Source organism: Herpailurus yagouaroundi, unplaced genomic scaffold, assembly GCF_014898765.1.
Source record: "Herpailurus yagouaroundi ecotype Mexico unplaced genomic scaffold, PumYag 222, whole genome shotgun sequence".
NCBI lineage: Eukaryota > Metazoa > Chordata > Mammalia > Carnivora > Felidae > Herpailurus > Herpailurus yagouaroundi.
Window position 1 is genome coordinate 11,524,189 of NW_024412453.1, and position 16,259 is coordinate 11,540,447.

The 16,259-nt window shown below is 46.1% G+C and overlaps 1 protein-coding gene across 1 annotated transcript in view; it reads left to right on the forward strand.

Annotated features, from left to right (window-relative positions):
• Positions 1–16,259, forward strand: part of GRIN2A (glutamate ionotropic receptor NMDA type subunit 2A) — a 368,706-nt gene that overhangs the window by 211,274 nt on the left and 141,173 nt on the right. The window contains exon 4 of the mRNA XM_040459051.1: positions 4,848–5,440. Within this exon, the coding sequence (XP_040314985.1) occupies positions 4,848–5,440 (593 nt within the window). The remainder of the gene's footprint in view (positions 1–4,847; positions 5,441–16,259) is intronic.

The window sequence follows — 16,259 nt, forward strand, 5'->3', positions numbered from 1 at the left end:
CTTTCGCTTCAGAACCAAAGTGGGTGTCTGAAATCTGTTCCTCTCCCCCCGCTGCACACTGCCGAGGAAGCCGGTGCCAGAGGTGGTCAGAGACGGATCTGTAGAATCCGAAAAGGACAGGCTGAGTGATGGCAGGAGGTGGTAGGAGCAGGAGAGACAGCCTCTGTCGTTCAGGTAGGCAGCGGGAAGAACGTTCAGGGCCTTGAAAAAGAGGGCAGCATTTGGCATATCAGATGCCAGGCCCTGGGAGTGTGGCCAAATTCCTCCATCACCTCCTGCCAATCCATAAAAATACCTTTGAAAAATCCAGAGCTGAACGTGAGCCTCTTCAGTGTCTCGCTGTGCAGTTCTGTCTGGCAAATAACTTCTCGCTTACATTCCTCCAAAAGGTATAGGGTGCCTTTGGTCCGTAATGCGTTCTGGAGTTTCAGATGCCAGTGGAAACCATAGTGGTGTAGGGTAACTGTGGGAGGTCTATGAAGGACATGAGTGATGGTTTCTCTCCAAAGCATGATTCATCACCGTGAGGAAAGACAGTTCCTTCTCTTCATGCAGCCTCCTTGGGCTCAGAATGAGTGGGCTGGTTTGCGGAGGGGAGGGGCAATGTGAAACCAGCATGTCAGTAGATCCGGACACACCAGTTTCTGAAATAGGATCAGGTCCCCTTAGGTCTCTGGCACAGTCCATGTTGTCTAGAGGAATGAGGACGATGGAGAGGAGTCCCCAGCCTATTGGGGGCAGCCATAGATGAGTCTGTCAGCCTGCCAGTTCAGCCCTTTTTCATTCTTCATGGCAGCCCCCAACCCCACCCTGGGACGGTGCTTATTCTACCCACTTTATAGGCAGAGAAACTCGGATGCAGAGAGTTTCAGAATCTACCCACGGTCACACGGTTGGTTAACGCAGAGCTGAGACTTGAATTCAAGTCCAGCAAACCCGGGGGCCCATACTATTTCAGCTATAGAGTTTGACTGTTGTGCATAAAGGGGTAGGCTGGAGGGTCTGTACTTAATGTGATGAAGGGTCTAGGGGAGCCATTGATGACCATAGAGGAGACAAGTGGCACGATTAAAGCAGCGTTTAGGAATTTCAATCAGGCAGTCATGAATGCGGTGAATTGTTGGGATGTCCAAGTCCAGAGTGGGAAGTGGGTAGCATAAGCCCCTGATGTGAAATACCAAGAGTCTTGACCCACGGGGAGAATAACAGTGACATCTATTTGTTGAGCACTTGACATGTGATGGCTATTGCGCTGGAAGCTTTTATACAAGGAGGTCATTTAATCCTTGCAGCTCAATGGGGAAGTGCTGTTGTCACCAACAGTGTGGTGCAGGGGTGAAAAGCTTGCACCCAAAGCAGGCAAGCCCGATTCAATGCCTGTATGACCCTGCAGGACTCCCTCTACTTCTGAGTCTTTCTTCGTTTGTATGATGGGCACAATACCATTACCAGTTTAGGAAGGTGGTTGGGGCTAGGATTAAAGGAGATACTGCATTGAAAGTGTTGAGCCACGTGACTCTCATAGGCTAAGTCCTTCTGGCACGTTAAGTGGTATAATTATTGGCATTACCACACCCATTATACAGATGTGGAAACTGAGGCTTGGAAAGGTGAAGTGATTTTTCCCAAGGTTACAATTAGAATTGGTGCCTGGACAGCGTGACTCCGGAAGTTAGACTGTTTTCCGTCCTGGGTTGAAGATGTTAATGGGGATCAGAAGAGGGTAACAGGAGAGATTCAGCTTGGACTAAAACACCACAGGACCAGGGACTGGGGACGCCACAGGCAAAGGAACCCGCACGTATTTTTACACAGACGGCTATGCCAGGCGAGCTCCCGGCTAATGGACTGCTGTCCTATAATCTCTCTCTTTCATGAAGTTCACAAGGCAGCCATACCCTCCTCTCTACATGGAGAGCCAGATGAGGCTGCATTTGCTCACAGCACACGGAGCAGGGGTGCTGGTGCAACCCCAACACCACCAGCACTCCCCTAGCAGGTTCGATCTCCACCTCTCCACCAGTACCGGTTATCCCTAGGAAGTGTGTGTGTACATACGGATCGTCTCAGAGATCCTTTTTACTGGGTTTCAGCCATGCTCTTAGCATATGCCCTCCTGAGATCTTTCTCCATTCCTCGTGTGCTCGCAGGAAGGTGCTGATCTCACTGCCTTGTGCAGTCATAGTGTAACCCTGCTGACCAGCGTCCTTGGAACATCTTGGTTCCATGGGAATTATTACATACCCTTTGTAATTAAGTTTGGGACTTCGCAGTCCCCTCCCAGGAAACACTTGGCAGTGCTAAGTTTGGTGGCTATAACTGCCTTGGGACTTCACTTGTGTGTCTTCTTTTGGTTCTTTATGTTGTCGCTGTCTTTGATATTTAATGAGGTTCCCTGGACAGCTGTTGAGCCTTGTAGGTCTTCTCGATTCCTCTTCTGATCAATGAAGGTCACCCTCCACTAATTTCAGACATTGGATGGAGGAGTAGTAGGTTGGTGGTGTTGAAAGATTTTAATTTCTGGGCGTGACATTGAAGAGTAAAAAAATGCAAAAGCTCCGACGTGGACTTCTCCTGCCTGGCATTATGTTTAAACCAAGGACATTCCTCTTAGACTCCATTCACACCGTCATCTACTCATGCATTCCTTCATCCTCCATTTACTGATGGGTCATGTGCCAAGTCTTCCACTGGGTGCTGGGGGACAGAGAGATGAGGACACAGCAGAATCTCTGCCCTTGAGCCATTCAGTCTTGTCGAAGCACAATTTAAGACGTTTAATCAATCCACGAACACTGGATTTCTCCAAAAGCTACTGTAGGGAAAAAGATAATTATCCAAAGTCTTTAAATCTGTTACCCACTTTAATTGATTTAATGAGGTAAAATTCATAAAACTGTATTGTTAGAAGGAGCCCAGAGGCATTTATTCCTGTGTTTTTTCTCTCTGCCTTCAGGCCACATTGCACTTGAATTATCCCCCAAACTCATGCATTTTAGAAAAGCGAAGTATTTCGAAGAACTATGTAGCTTTTGGCCCGTTCAGATAAAACTTTCTATTCTGTGGGCACCCAGGGGGAAAACTCTGCAGACTTCTTAAAGGAGTGCCATGCACAGCTACAAGATATTGTTTGGAAAGACGAACGGAATCATCCCTCTTAATACACTCACACATGCACACACACACACACACACACACACACACACACACACACACACACACGCGTGCACTGGAACCCCTGTATTCATAGTTTTGAGGTTAATGCGTATGGTAACTATAGAATGGAGAATGAAAACATGGCTGCAGTATAATAAGGACCCCTTGAGAATCCTTTTAGTTCCCTGGGGTGGGGGAGGGGGAGGAATCTATCTCAGCACTTGTCAAATTATGTTTTGCTGTAACACACAGGCATACCTTCTGTTTAGCTGGCATCTTTGTGCCAGGCCAGCCAGTCAACAGCATGGTTTCAGCATCTGCTATCTGTAGATCTTCAATGATCCCAAGAAAGTCGTGGCTGTGTTTTGGGAAGGGGGCTGGCCGTGGAACCAGAACCTGAGTTCATTTTGAGCCTCATTTTCCCCTGCCAATAACACCACCTTCTAGGATCTCGTGGGGGATTTAACGAGTTAAGAGGCATGAAGGTGGTTTGTAAATGACATAACCGTAGGCATCGCCTGCCTTTTCTAAATGGAAGTATGTTCTCATGATCAGATCATGACTTGGGGAGATGCCAGGACTATTAAGGGGCCCTTTAACCCAACACAAATGGCCATGTCACTGTCCAGAGTAAGAGCATCCAGCAGCTCCCTCTTATGCTTGAATACGGTCTCAGCCTCTGAACATATCCCTGAAGCCACACATGATGGGATTTCTGCCAAGCCTTTTCACCATCATCTCATCTCCCTCCTATGTCATGAGCCATAATGATTTATCTCCAGCTCTTAGAAGAGCCAAGGTGTATCTGCAGGTCTCCGCTGACTCTAATGTCCACTCATTTCCCCTCTTCTTCACCCCGATACTCCTTCGGCATCTCCTTGTGCCTCTCTCAGCCTCTAGTCCCTGGAAATTGTTCTTCCTCAAATTCCCGCCACATGTACAAAGGCAGAGACCCTGTCTTTGTCTGTCTTATATATCATTGTTTCCCCAAGTTCTAAAATGGTGTTGCTGCATAGTTAGGTAAGTGTTCAACAGATACTTGCTGCTTCACATAGACATCCAGATAGATGTCCACCTAGCATTTATTATACTTTATATTACACAGGAGTCTAGAGTCCACATGACAGAAATCCTACTCAAAGTGGCTCAGGTGAACTTGGGGACTTGTTGGTTCACACAGCCAACAGGTCTAGAGTGAAAGTCTTTAGGCATAGCAGACTCCAGGTGCTCCAAGTATGTCATCAGGACTGTGTCTCTGTGTCCTGATATTGTCTCCCCTGAATTCATTTTCCAGTCCAGAGCCTGGGGCCAGATAGAGTTCATTGTGTTGAAGCCACGTGGGCCCAAAGGTGGGGGTGGGGGGCAGGTTGTGGAATGAACTAGAGGAAAATGAGCTGGAACAAATAACAGATGTCCTTCAGGCACCAGACTGTGGGCTCCCAAGTTCAGGGTCTCTCTCCTCAGTGTATTCCCGGCATCTGTTCCCAAGTGTGGCATATAGTAGGTGCTCAAGAATGTTTGGGGATGAATACGTGTGTGATATGTTTTCCCTCCCTTCTAAGAAGGCATTTTTAAAGCCTATAAAGACAGATGGTTATATATAAACCACCTTCTGCCTCATCCTCTGTTTTGCTTTTTCTTTTTCTTTCTTTCTTTCTTTCTTTCTTTTTTTTTTTTTAACCTGTTGGCAGGATCCGACGTCAACCTTCTTCCAATTTGGAGCGTCCATCCAGCAACAAGCCACGGTCATGCTGAAGATCATGCAGGATTACGACTGGCATGTCTTCTCCTTGGTGACCACCATCTTCCCTGGCTACAGGGACTTTATCAGCTTCATCAAGACCACAGTGGACAACAGCTTTGTGGGCTGGGACATGCAGAACGTGATCACCCTGGACACTTCCTTCGAGGACGCAAAGACGCAAGTCCAGTTGAAGAAGATCCACTCTTCCGTCATCCTGCTCTACTGTTCCAAAGATGAGGCCGTCCTCATCCTGAGTGAGGCCCGCTCCCTGGGCCTCACTGGATATGATTTCTTCTGGATTGTCCCCAGCTTGGTTTCTGGGAACACGGAGCTCATCCCCAAAGAGTTTCCATCAGGACTCATTTCAGTCTCCTACGACGACTGGGACTACAGCCTGGAGGCGCGAGTGAGGGACGGCCTGGGCATCCTAACCACTGCCGCGTATTCCATGTTGGAGAAGTTCTCCTATATCCCTGAGGCCAAGGCCAGCTGCTACGGGCAGACAGAGAAGCCGGAGGCCCCACCACACACCCTGCACCAGTAAGAGGGCCGTCTTTGCTTGTGTCCCAGAATGGGACCAGTGTTTTGTTGTTTGTTTGCTTCTTTGGTTGTTGAAATACTCAGAGCAACACATACGTACTTGCTGCTGGAAATGTGCGCTGACGGTAGGGAGTGTTGTGCGTGCGCTTACGGGACTTGCTTTGTTCCATTGATCTTAGTCTCTCCTCCCCTCACCCCCCGGCTCATCTTTGGTTTTTAAGTTCCATCATGCTTCGTTCTCTGCAACCTTCTGTTTTTACTCAATGATACACCTTGGAAACCTACATACAAGACCTGTCTCCGTATCTATCTACGTATCTCTCGATGTATCCATTTTCTATCTATAACCGTATCTCCAGCGTGCATGTGTGTGTACATATGCATATATTTTTATATATAGATATATACACATATATGAATATATGTACAAAGATGTATATATATACACACATACATATGTATGAATGTATGCAGATACATATGTGGCTGTCAATATACATACGTATGGGTGTGTGTGTGTATTCTTTCAAACCTGTGCACATTACCTCTCTCCATAGAGATATACCATGGTTTGTTTATCCAGTCTCCATAATGATAGAAATTCAGGTTGTTTCTGATTTTTCTTTTTCCGTCACAAACTAAACCACAGGGATCACCCTCCCACATGTCTCTGTGCACATGTGTCAGGGTTTCTCCAGGGCGGATTCTCAGAAGTAGAACTCCGGGGTCACAGAGCACACGCATTTAAAAATTGAAGTGTCTGTTGCCAATTTGTCCCACAAAGTAACTCTACCAATTTATATCCACGCAAGCAGTTTGTGAAGTCACCAGGCTTCCCACGTCCCCACCAACATGTCACAGTTTGGGAAAACTGCCCACGCTGGGTGTTCCATCCTCAGTTTGAGTCTGTGTCTGAATTTCTTCCCTTCTTGTGTCCATCACATGGACGTATCCTAATGTATTCAACCACTCGCATCTTGGTGGACGTTTAAGTTCGGTGTTTCTCAGGAGTGTCATTGTTCCTTGTGACCCATCATTATGGCTTGGCTGTTGACATTTAGAATAATCACCCCTGCACCCATTTTGCATGCTTTTGCCTGACGTCCGGTGATTTAATCCACGCTCCTTCTGTACGTAATGCGTGGTGTAGTTCTGTGGTTAAGGGCCTGGCCTCCAGGCCTCGATTTATCAGGGTTCAAATCTTGTCTGGCTCACTTTCTGTTTGCCTCGGATAACCATTTTACCTTTCCGCGCCTCAGTTGTTCATTGCCAAGTGGTGATGGTAGCATTGCTTCCTAGGGGGTGCTCGTCAAATTTGAGTGTGCATCCGAATCACCAGGAGGGCTTGTTAAACCACAGATTTTGGGGCTCCACACTCAGTCTGTAATTCAGTAGCTCCGGGGGCCACGGGAGACGCGGGGACAGAATTTGCAATTGTAGCAGGTTCCTCGGTGCTGCTGATATTGCTGGTCTGGGGACCATGCACTGAGAACCAATGTTCCATGGATTGTCCTGAGTATGAAATGAGGCGATGCGTGAAAAGTACTGCTTAGCGCCGTGCCTGGCCCCCAGTGATTATTGACTACCTGTCAGAATGACCAGTGACGTTGTTTTTGGTCATTAGAAATGACAGTAGGCAGACTAGGTAGGTTTATTACCAGCAGAGTAACACGTCACTCCAAAGTGACTCTGGGAGTTTTTAGGACCTTGAATCTGCTACAGTGCAGGGATTATCTCTGAGTCCAGAGGTGTGCACATGTGGGAAGATTATACATCTTTAAAATTGGTATACACAGGGGCGCCGGGGTGGCTCAGTCGGTTAAGCATCCGACTTCGGTTCAGGGCATGATCTCACAGTCTGTGAGTTCGAGCCCCGCGTTGGGCTCTGTGCTGACAGCTCAGAGCCTGGAGCCTGCTTCAGACTCTGTGTCTCCCTCTCTCTGCCCCTCCCCTGCTCATGCTCTGTCTCTCTCTGTCTCAAAAAAATAAAAACATTAAAAAAATTTAAAAAAAATTAAATTGGTATACACATGGAAAATAAACTCTTGAATTAAGAAATTGTGGTCCTTCAGAATTTCCCCTTCTCCTCGGATTCTCTCTTTAGCCATCCTGTTTCTCCATTACCGCTTTGAGCGTTTTGAAGAATTGCCTAAAGATCAGGAGGGAACTCCGGGAAATGAGTATGAGGCCTGGAAGCCTCTTACAGAGGCAGGATTTCTGCCAGCGCAAACACGAGGGCTGGGCTAATGAGTACTCACTTCCCATCAAAAATGCCCTGCAGCTGGAATATTCAGAAATGTATAATTTTGATGACAACATAACTCAATTTTAGGGCAATTGAAATATAATGTATACAGGAAAAGGAATTGGAGAAGGATAATTGTCAAGACATACAGAGCTCCTTCGAGTGACCGTCCTGAATCCTGTTCCTAAAAAAAAAAAACAAAAACAAGAGAAACCCCACTGCTGTGAAATGCTGTCATGCTGTTTCTAGGAGTTATGTTTTGAATGCAGCGATTTTTGTAGATGGCGCTTCAGCCCCAGAGTAGTAATGGATCAAGTGTGGGAAGCCGTCATCCACTGCCTGGTGTTTAACGAAACCTCTCTCCTTCCGTGGACCGCTGGCGATGCTCGCCCTGTGTGCGAGGCTGGAATGTGGTGCAAGCGGTGGCTTCTTACTATACTTGCCCACTGTCACGGTGTTTCTTAAACTCATCCAGGCCAGAGGAGCAGTTTGCCAGGCAAGGGAAGGGCTGGGGGCTGGAGAAAGCCCCCAAATGGCAGTTTTTCAGAAACGCATTAAGGACACCATTCTCTTCTCCTCTATCAGCCATTCCTTCCTTCCAGTGGAACCCATGCTAGCCCCCAAAATACACACAGGAATGAAGACATAACTTCCGTCCTCAAAGGACGTACAGTGTGCTGAAGAAGGAGGTTTGCATTGCGACAGACTCAGGTAACAAGGGCTTTTTTAAAAATATGAGGGAAGAACAAAAAGCTAGTACAGAGTCTGATGAAACACCCACCCCAATATGTCACATTGGTTTCAAATTTTTAAAAGAAATACGCATTACCGACCACGTAGCAGTCCTGATATACCTCTCCCGAGTCCCACTTTCTTCCTTTTCTCTCCCTGGGAGGGAAAAACACTGCCATGAACTTGGTGGGAATCCAGATCTGTGTGCATGTTTTTACTTTTAGTACAGACGTCTCTGCAACCTCAGACCCAAGGCACAGTTCTTTCAAATGCACATGAGTGGTGTTTGATACATTCCAATTTCCTTTACGTCAACCTTGTGGTTCAAGATCCATCTATGAGGACCCGTGTCCTTCTAGCATATTCATCTTAGGTGCTGTCTTGCATTCTGTTGTGCATGTAACTATCGCATTGTTTGTTTAACCATCCCCCTCGGATGGACATTTAGGTTGGTAAAGTAAGGGATCCTCAGTGTCTGTAGTCGAGTTGGAATCCCAGGACTCTCCAGTTCAGGGTTCCACAAAGCATCCAGTCACCAAGTAGGTGTCATTACTCCCACCACGTAGTCAGGAGGATGCAAATACCTTGGAAGAAGTTCGGATAAACTCACATGGATGGCTGTCTTGCTACATTGATGTGGGGATCTGGGGTCCCTCTTCGACTGCTTGAGTGTGCCATCTTGGAACCAGTTACACATGTCCCTGTGTGGTCTTCAGGGACGTGACTTGTAATCTCCTACCCAGAGCTTGTGTCATTAGGGCACTGTAACCATGACTTCTTATGACGTGCGACCTGGTAGAAAAGACTGCTTGCTCAGGATGATGTGTTAATGATCTTGCCGTGGACCTGTTTCTGTCCCTGGGATTTCAGGGGGCAAAAAAGGTGGGGGAAAGGGGAAAATGTTCTTTATGTTTAATATTCCTGGTTTTACAGAAGGCACTTTGAAAAGAGCAGTCAGCATTTTATAAAGTTCAAAAATAGCTCAGCCATGTTATGTAACCTCCTCCTTGCTACTGCAAAGTTATTAAACATCTGTCCCTTCACCAAGCACAGAGCACGTCACTGGTAATTCCTGGAGCTGTGAAGGTAGAACATTACCTGTTCTGCTGGTGTGGAACCGAGGCTGTTCGGTCCAGTCCTGTCCCAAGAGTCCGTCCAGGCCTCTGGTGGATAGGGCCCTCTGGGAGGCAATGTGGCCTCAGGGTGAAAAGTCTGGCACCAAAGCCTGGGGTTGGATCCCAGATTAGAACTCTTCTAGATCAAAGGCTTTGGACAAGTCTCTTAATTCCTCCAAGGCTGCCTCCTGAGACATAACATGGGGACAAGAGAAGTATTTGCCTCTTAGCCCAGAGCCTGACATATGGACTGCAATCTATACGTCGTTACTATTATAATATAACTTGTAGATACAGAACAGGTAGTGGAACAGATGGGTCTGTATGCCACAGTCCACAGGATTGCCACTGATTCATTCCCCACGGGGCATTTAGTCCCTCTGTATGCTAGACACCAATTATCCCTGGATGGCGAGACAGAGAAAGCCCCCATATAAATATTGGGTCAGGCAGTGTTCAATGTTGCCATTTGTGACTTGTCTTTGAGGCCTAAGGGGCAGTGCAATATCTCATAGCGGAGGCTCGTCTCACTAGGTTGGAGGTACAGGAGGAAAGGGATGTCCTTCTGGGGAATCATGACACCTAAGGAGAAGTGGATTGAGGTTGAGATGGCTCAATGTTTGCTGACATTTCCCAAACATCTTTCTGGTAGCTTTGTTGTTTTTTTTAATTTTTTAAATGTTTATTTTACTTTTGGTGGGGGGAAGGGGCAGAGTGAGAGAGGGGAACACAGAATCCAAAGTAGGCTCCAGGCTCTGAACTGTTACAACAGAGTCCAATGCGGGGCTTGAACTCAGGAACCGTGAGATCATGACCTGAGCCAAAGTCGGACGCTTAACTGACTGAGCCACCCAGGCACCCCAAAAGGTGGATTCTTTTTAGACCTAAACTCTCTTGCTAAAGGCTTACCCTGGGAGAAGCATGGCCAGTGGGAAGAAGGCAGTTCGGTACAGAGAAAAGTCCATATGGCCAGGTTTGGAATTAGCCATGTACTGCTTACCAAGTTTAAGTTACTAACCATGCTAAACCCATAATTTTTTCTAAAATGCACACACACACACGTGTGTGTGTGTGTGTGTGTGTGTGTGTGTGTGTGTGTGTAGGGGGGTAGTCATCTTATTGTACCAAAATTAAGTGAAAGCATATATGTTGAAACACAAGCCTGGCTGGTAGGAGGCATTTCAAAAATTACTGTTGTTATTATTATTGTGGTGATGATTGTCATTATTGTTTCTATAATTATACTTATTAGACTGCAAGCTATTTACAGGCAGGGAAGTGAGAAATAGATTTCTACCTTGCTTTTTAACGACTGAATTATGACTGTACATCCCGTGGCTTCCATTTTAGTTAAGGAAGCAGGATGTGGACAAGTGTCTTGGAGGTCAGAAGTGTTCAAGTAGATCTTTAGCCCAGATGAATGGGGAAAGAACATCTTCTCCCAGGAGAGTTAATGGATTCCTATTGAAGAGAAGTTATTTGACTTTAATTGACGATATCTGGCTTGAGCACTTACATGTTTTAAATTAACTTCGTGATTTATCAGGCTTCTGCTTTAAGAAGCAACGACATTGGGGCGTCTCAGTGGCTCAGTCAGTTAAGCATCGGACTCTTGATCTTGGCTCAGGTCATGGTCTCATGGTTCGTGAGTTTGAGCCCCACACGAGGCTCTGTACAGATGGTATGGAGCCCGGTTGTCTCTGCTTCACTCAGCCCCTTCCCAGCTTGTGCTCTCTCTCTTTGTCAAAATAAACAAACAAGCAAACAAAAAATTTAAACGAAAAGAAGCAATAATGTTGTAAATTATGACCCTGACAGAAAACGAAATGGAAGGAAGATCTATATGTGTGAGCTTAATTCATTTCCAAGTTACTTTGGTACTTTTATCTTTTTAAAAATTTTTAAATGTTTAATTATTTTTGAAAGAGGGAGAGAGAGAGAGAGAGAGAGAAAGGAGGGGCAGAGAGAGAGAGAAGGAGACACAGAAGCTGAAGCAGGCTCCATGCTCTGAGCTGTCAGCACAGAGCCCAACGCGGGGCTCGAATGTACAAACTGCGAGATCATGACCTGAGCTGAAGTTGGACACTTAACCGACTGTGCCACCCAGGCCCCCCTCCTTGATACTTTTTTCAGTCTTCATTTCTAAAATAACCACAGGAAAAGTTCCTGGCTTAACGACCCATTAACAGACTGCACTAAGCTGGGCTGCCTTTTGGGTTTTTTTGTTTGTTTGTTTTTAAGAAGTCAGAATTAACACTGTTGGTTTCTTTTTTTATTGCCAATAAAAGAGCCTACTCCGTTAAGTCTCTGAGCCTGACCAGAGTTAAAACTTCCCTGGGTGAACGTGATAACTCTTTGCAAATATTTATCTGTGGGATTACTGTATGCTCGACAAACATTTCTGGCAATGGCACCAGGCACCCACGAGACCCGGCCGTCCTGTGGGCTTGTGCTGCAAATCTGACTGGGGCTCTGGACTCCGTGATGAGGAAGAAAGGCTGAGCCTCAAAGCAAATCAGCAAGAGATATATAGAAATGAGATTCGAGAGAATCCAGGTGCAAGTGCCAGATTGAGAACACAAAGTGCATTCCACCAGACTTTGTGACTTTGTGGAACGTGAGTTCGGAAAGTGCCATGGTTATCTTGGGCAAGTTACTTGATTTCTTTGAGCCTCCACTTCTTGACTGCAAACAGAGATCATTCCAGCCCTAGGGGACTGTGGTGACACTTACATGCGTGTAATACACTCAGCCAAGCATCTAGGCTACAGTTGGCACCTGATCTGTTAGTTGTCCTCCTTCCCAGGGCCGGGTGCACAGCTTGAGCTGACCCCGCCTGTGTCCTGACAGACCCATGAGAGGTGGTCTCTGCTCCCTGGGTGTTCAGCCTGACAGCTAAGTCAACAGCCTCTCTTCAGCATCATCTCTGCCTGTGGCATCTCTCCTGGAACACAGCCGTGTCTTTTTTGGCTGGAAGTCAAAAGTACCGTATGCCAACCCTGCAATGCAAGTCAATCATTTCCAACTGGCATCCAATGAATAGCTTGACAAATGGTGGGAACTGGATGCTGGCAACTTGAAAGGACCAGAAATTGGCCATGCCTTTACCTTGAGGGAAAGGTGGTTTCGGGGTCATACATGCAGCACAAATATTGTTCAGATTTGCCCGATGCGAGTCTTTGGATTTGGGGACCCGCATGCCTAACAAGAATATGGATCGATCTGTTTCCCCCAGGGTTGGACGCTGAGACAGTTTTCATCTTGAAACGTGTTAATTTGGTGACGTATACTGATAATTTGCTGCAACTCTCTTCTGTGAGAAGATAAAGCAAAGAAAAAGCACCCTCCTCATTACTCTGGTGCCTGCTGACAGACAGTATTTTGGGGGCAGAGGATCTTAATGTGTAAGCACAGGGATCAGTTAGGAGACTGTGGCATAGTCCAGGGGAGAGCAGGCAGAGACTTGTGTGAGAGTAATGGCCGTGTATTCAGAGAGGAGTGAGTGAGCTTAATGTGCGTTGTGCAGTAAAATGAACAAGTCTTCACAGATGAACATAAAGTGATAAAAGATATTAATCAAGAATTTGGCACTTATACAGCTGAGTAGATGGTGGTGCCTTTCACAAAACTGGGGAAGCAGCAGGTGTAGAGAGGAGGGGGTCAGGAAGAGCATCTAATTTCGAGCGTGTTCATGGAACACACACGCTGGACACCCGAGTGGAAATCTCACGTAGGCAATTGGAGAAGAGGGTCTCAATTGACACCGAAATATGCAACACACATTTCAAAGCTTATTGGTGGCGGTTGAAACCCTAGGATTGGGTGACATCACCTAGGGGTGGGTAAGGAAGAATCAGAAGACTAACCGGGGGCTGAAACCTTGAGGAACTCCAGCATTCCTTGGCCAATAAGCGCCAAGGGAAAGGAGAATCTTGGGGAGAAAGAGTTGGGCTGGGAACTTCAGCCGCCTCTTTTTCCCATGGAGACTGTCTGTGCCCTGCTTCTGTTATGGAGCCTGGTGGGTGTCTTTATGGTGTCTGCTGTATGCTAGACATCATGGCAGGCACTGTGGGCCCTGCGGAGTCCTATAATCTATGGCCATTGCTAGTATGCCCAGGTTGAGTGCACCCTAGGAGAGTTAGATAATCATACCAGCAGTTTTAATCAATACATGGAGAAAGTAAGACCAATCACACGATGAAGTGCCAGGCAAATCATCCGAGCAGCCAATTCTTGGAGTCAGAAGAAGGCAATACCATACTCGGCTGGAGTCAGGACACCGATGGCAAGCCAAGCTTTGCATCTGGAGAGATGAGAAAGTGGTACTTCAAGAAGGGGGCAAAACCTCTGCTTTTGCTTCATTTAAAAAAGAATTTTTTTAATATTTACTTTTGAGAGAGAGAGAGAGAGAGCATGAGTAGGGGAGGGACAGAGAGAGAGAGGAAGACACAGAATCTCAAGCAGGCTCCAGGCTCCAAGCTGTCAGCACAGAACCCGACACGGGGCTGGAAGCCACGAACTGTGAGCTCATGACGTGAGCTGAAGTCGGACGCTTAACTGACTGAGCCACCCAGGCGCCCCTGCTTTTGCTTCATTCTTAACATGATCTGGAAGACATCTGATGCAAAACAAAACAGTAAGTTAAAAACCCTTTATGCCTCAAGGGGGAGAGCACATGTGAAGGGCCAGTTTATTTACAGGCTGTCTTTTGTTGGCTCTCCCAGAAGAGTGTCTGTGTATGCACCTCCTTGTGTATAGGACAGAAGCCCTCCTCGGGCTGGACAGCCAGTATGGGTGGGCATTTCCACCTGTTCTCTGTCTTGGCCCCCTTCTCTTGACTCCACATAGATGCTGCCTGCCTGCAGTGTGACTGAGCCCCCATGCAGCCTCCTGGTGCCTGACCGCCTGTCATGGATCCCAGGGCTGGAGGAGCCCCTGTTAGGCTAGTTTGCCAGCTAGGTTTGGCATGGGCATGGGGGGAGGCCAGCCATGTTTTTATCCAGGCTTCACAGTTTGGGGACTGAACTGGCTGATCTGCTCATGTCTGGTGTACTCTTGTCCAAATCCCCACCACCAGTTCCGGAGATTTGCTTCGTTTGGTTAAGTCCTGTCCAAACACAAGGAATAAGTACACACACTACTCAGTTTCCTGTGTGAGGAAGAACAGCTCTCCTGAGATGTGGACTCATTTCCTTTATATTTCCATCACTATTAGTAAAAGGAAGTTTTAGCAAGTTAGTTAATACATCAGTGTGTGTGTGTGTGTGTGTGTGTGTGTGTGTGTGTGTGTAACTTCAAGTTTCATAAGTTACCTTATAGAAACATATATATTTTAAAATGTGATATAATGGAAATTTTAAAGTGCCCTGCCATGTATTAAGTGTCCTTTCTGTGCTAGTCACCTTAAATAAATTATCTATAATCCTTAGATGTGCATCTAGGATATTTTTGCTGCAACTGTCAACTAAATTCAGTATGTGAGTGAATTATTTGATTGGAATTTCATAGGTAGGGTGGACTTCAGAAGCAGTATGATCAAGGCTCTTGTTCTTTTCCCTATGATCTCTTGACTCTGCTCTTTGGTAATTGTAGTCTTTGTTATCAAACCTCTTTCTTTGGGACCTTAAGTTTGCTGTCAGCCACACCTCGGATGACTTCTTTGTTCATGGCCAAATTAGGTCATGTGTCCATATTTGGGCCAATAACAGCCATTTTGAAAATGCCATGTACTCACCGGCTTAATTCTGGATTCCCAGTCCAGTCACTGAAAAGGCAAATAGGAATACATTAGACCAATCTAGACTTACTCTAAGAATTGGAGATGGGGGAAGTTCCCTCCAAGGTCCATCAAGCTTTATGGCAAACATGATGTTTTAACAAATGTGAATTCTGTTAAGAACAAGGAAGAAGACAGTGGATGCTGAATAGACTTATTACCAGCAGGCCAATTATAAATCATAATAACTCATATTTTAGTTGGTGAAACTGAGGACCAGAGAAATTATATAACTGGACAAAAGGCACACAGCTAACATAAAATGAAGCTAGAATTGCAATCAAGCTTTGTTTGGGTCGAAACCCTGTTACACTACTTTCTGAGGTTGCAAATTGACCTGAAGTTGTATTTTCCTTTTTTTTTGACTCAGAATGTTTTTATTGTTTTCAAAACTTGAATAAATCCCAACATTTAAAAATCGAAAGGTGTCACAAAAAATTATATTTTCAGCAAATCTTAAAAAAATATGAAACACTGATGACGGTAATTCCACATGCCTATCTGGAAGTTTTAAAGGTTGGAACTCTACGTGTTGGGTCCAAACCCTTCACTCCTCAGGAGGAAGCTGGGAGTCGGGAGTCCCAGCTGTATGTTGCTGTGCAGGTGGTAGTGTTTATGGCAAGAGTATCTCGGCCTTTCCTACCCACTTTGATGTGGGTATTGTTCACTTGATATATAGGAGTCACTGATCTAGTTTCCGGATTTCTTTCAGAGGTAATTGCTGCATGTGTAATTCTAGATTTGGTGTGCATGAAAGGAGGTAAGTTCAGGAGCCTCCAAGGCCGCCATCTTGTATAGGAGCCTTCCTCCTACCTGGAGATGGTCAACTGGGTGTTATCAAGAAGGCCTGCCCAGTTTATTTTCATCCCCTCCTGGGCTACTTACTTGTATTACATCAGTGGCCTCTTTATGCATCTTGTATTTTGCTATTTTATCATAATCATCATCATT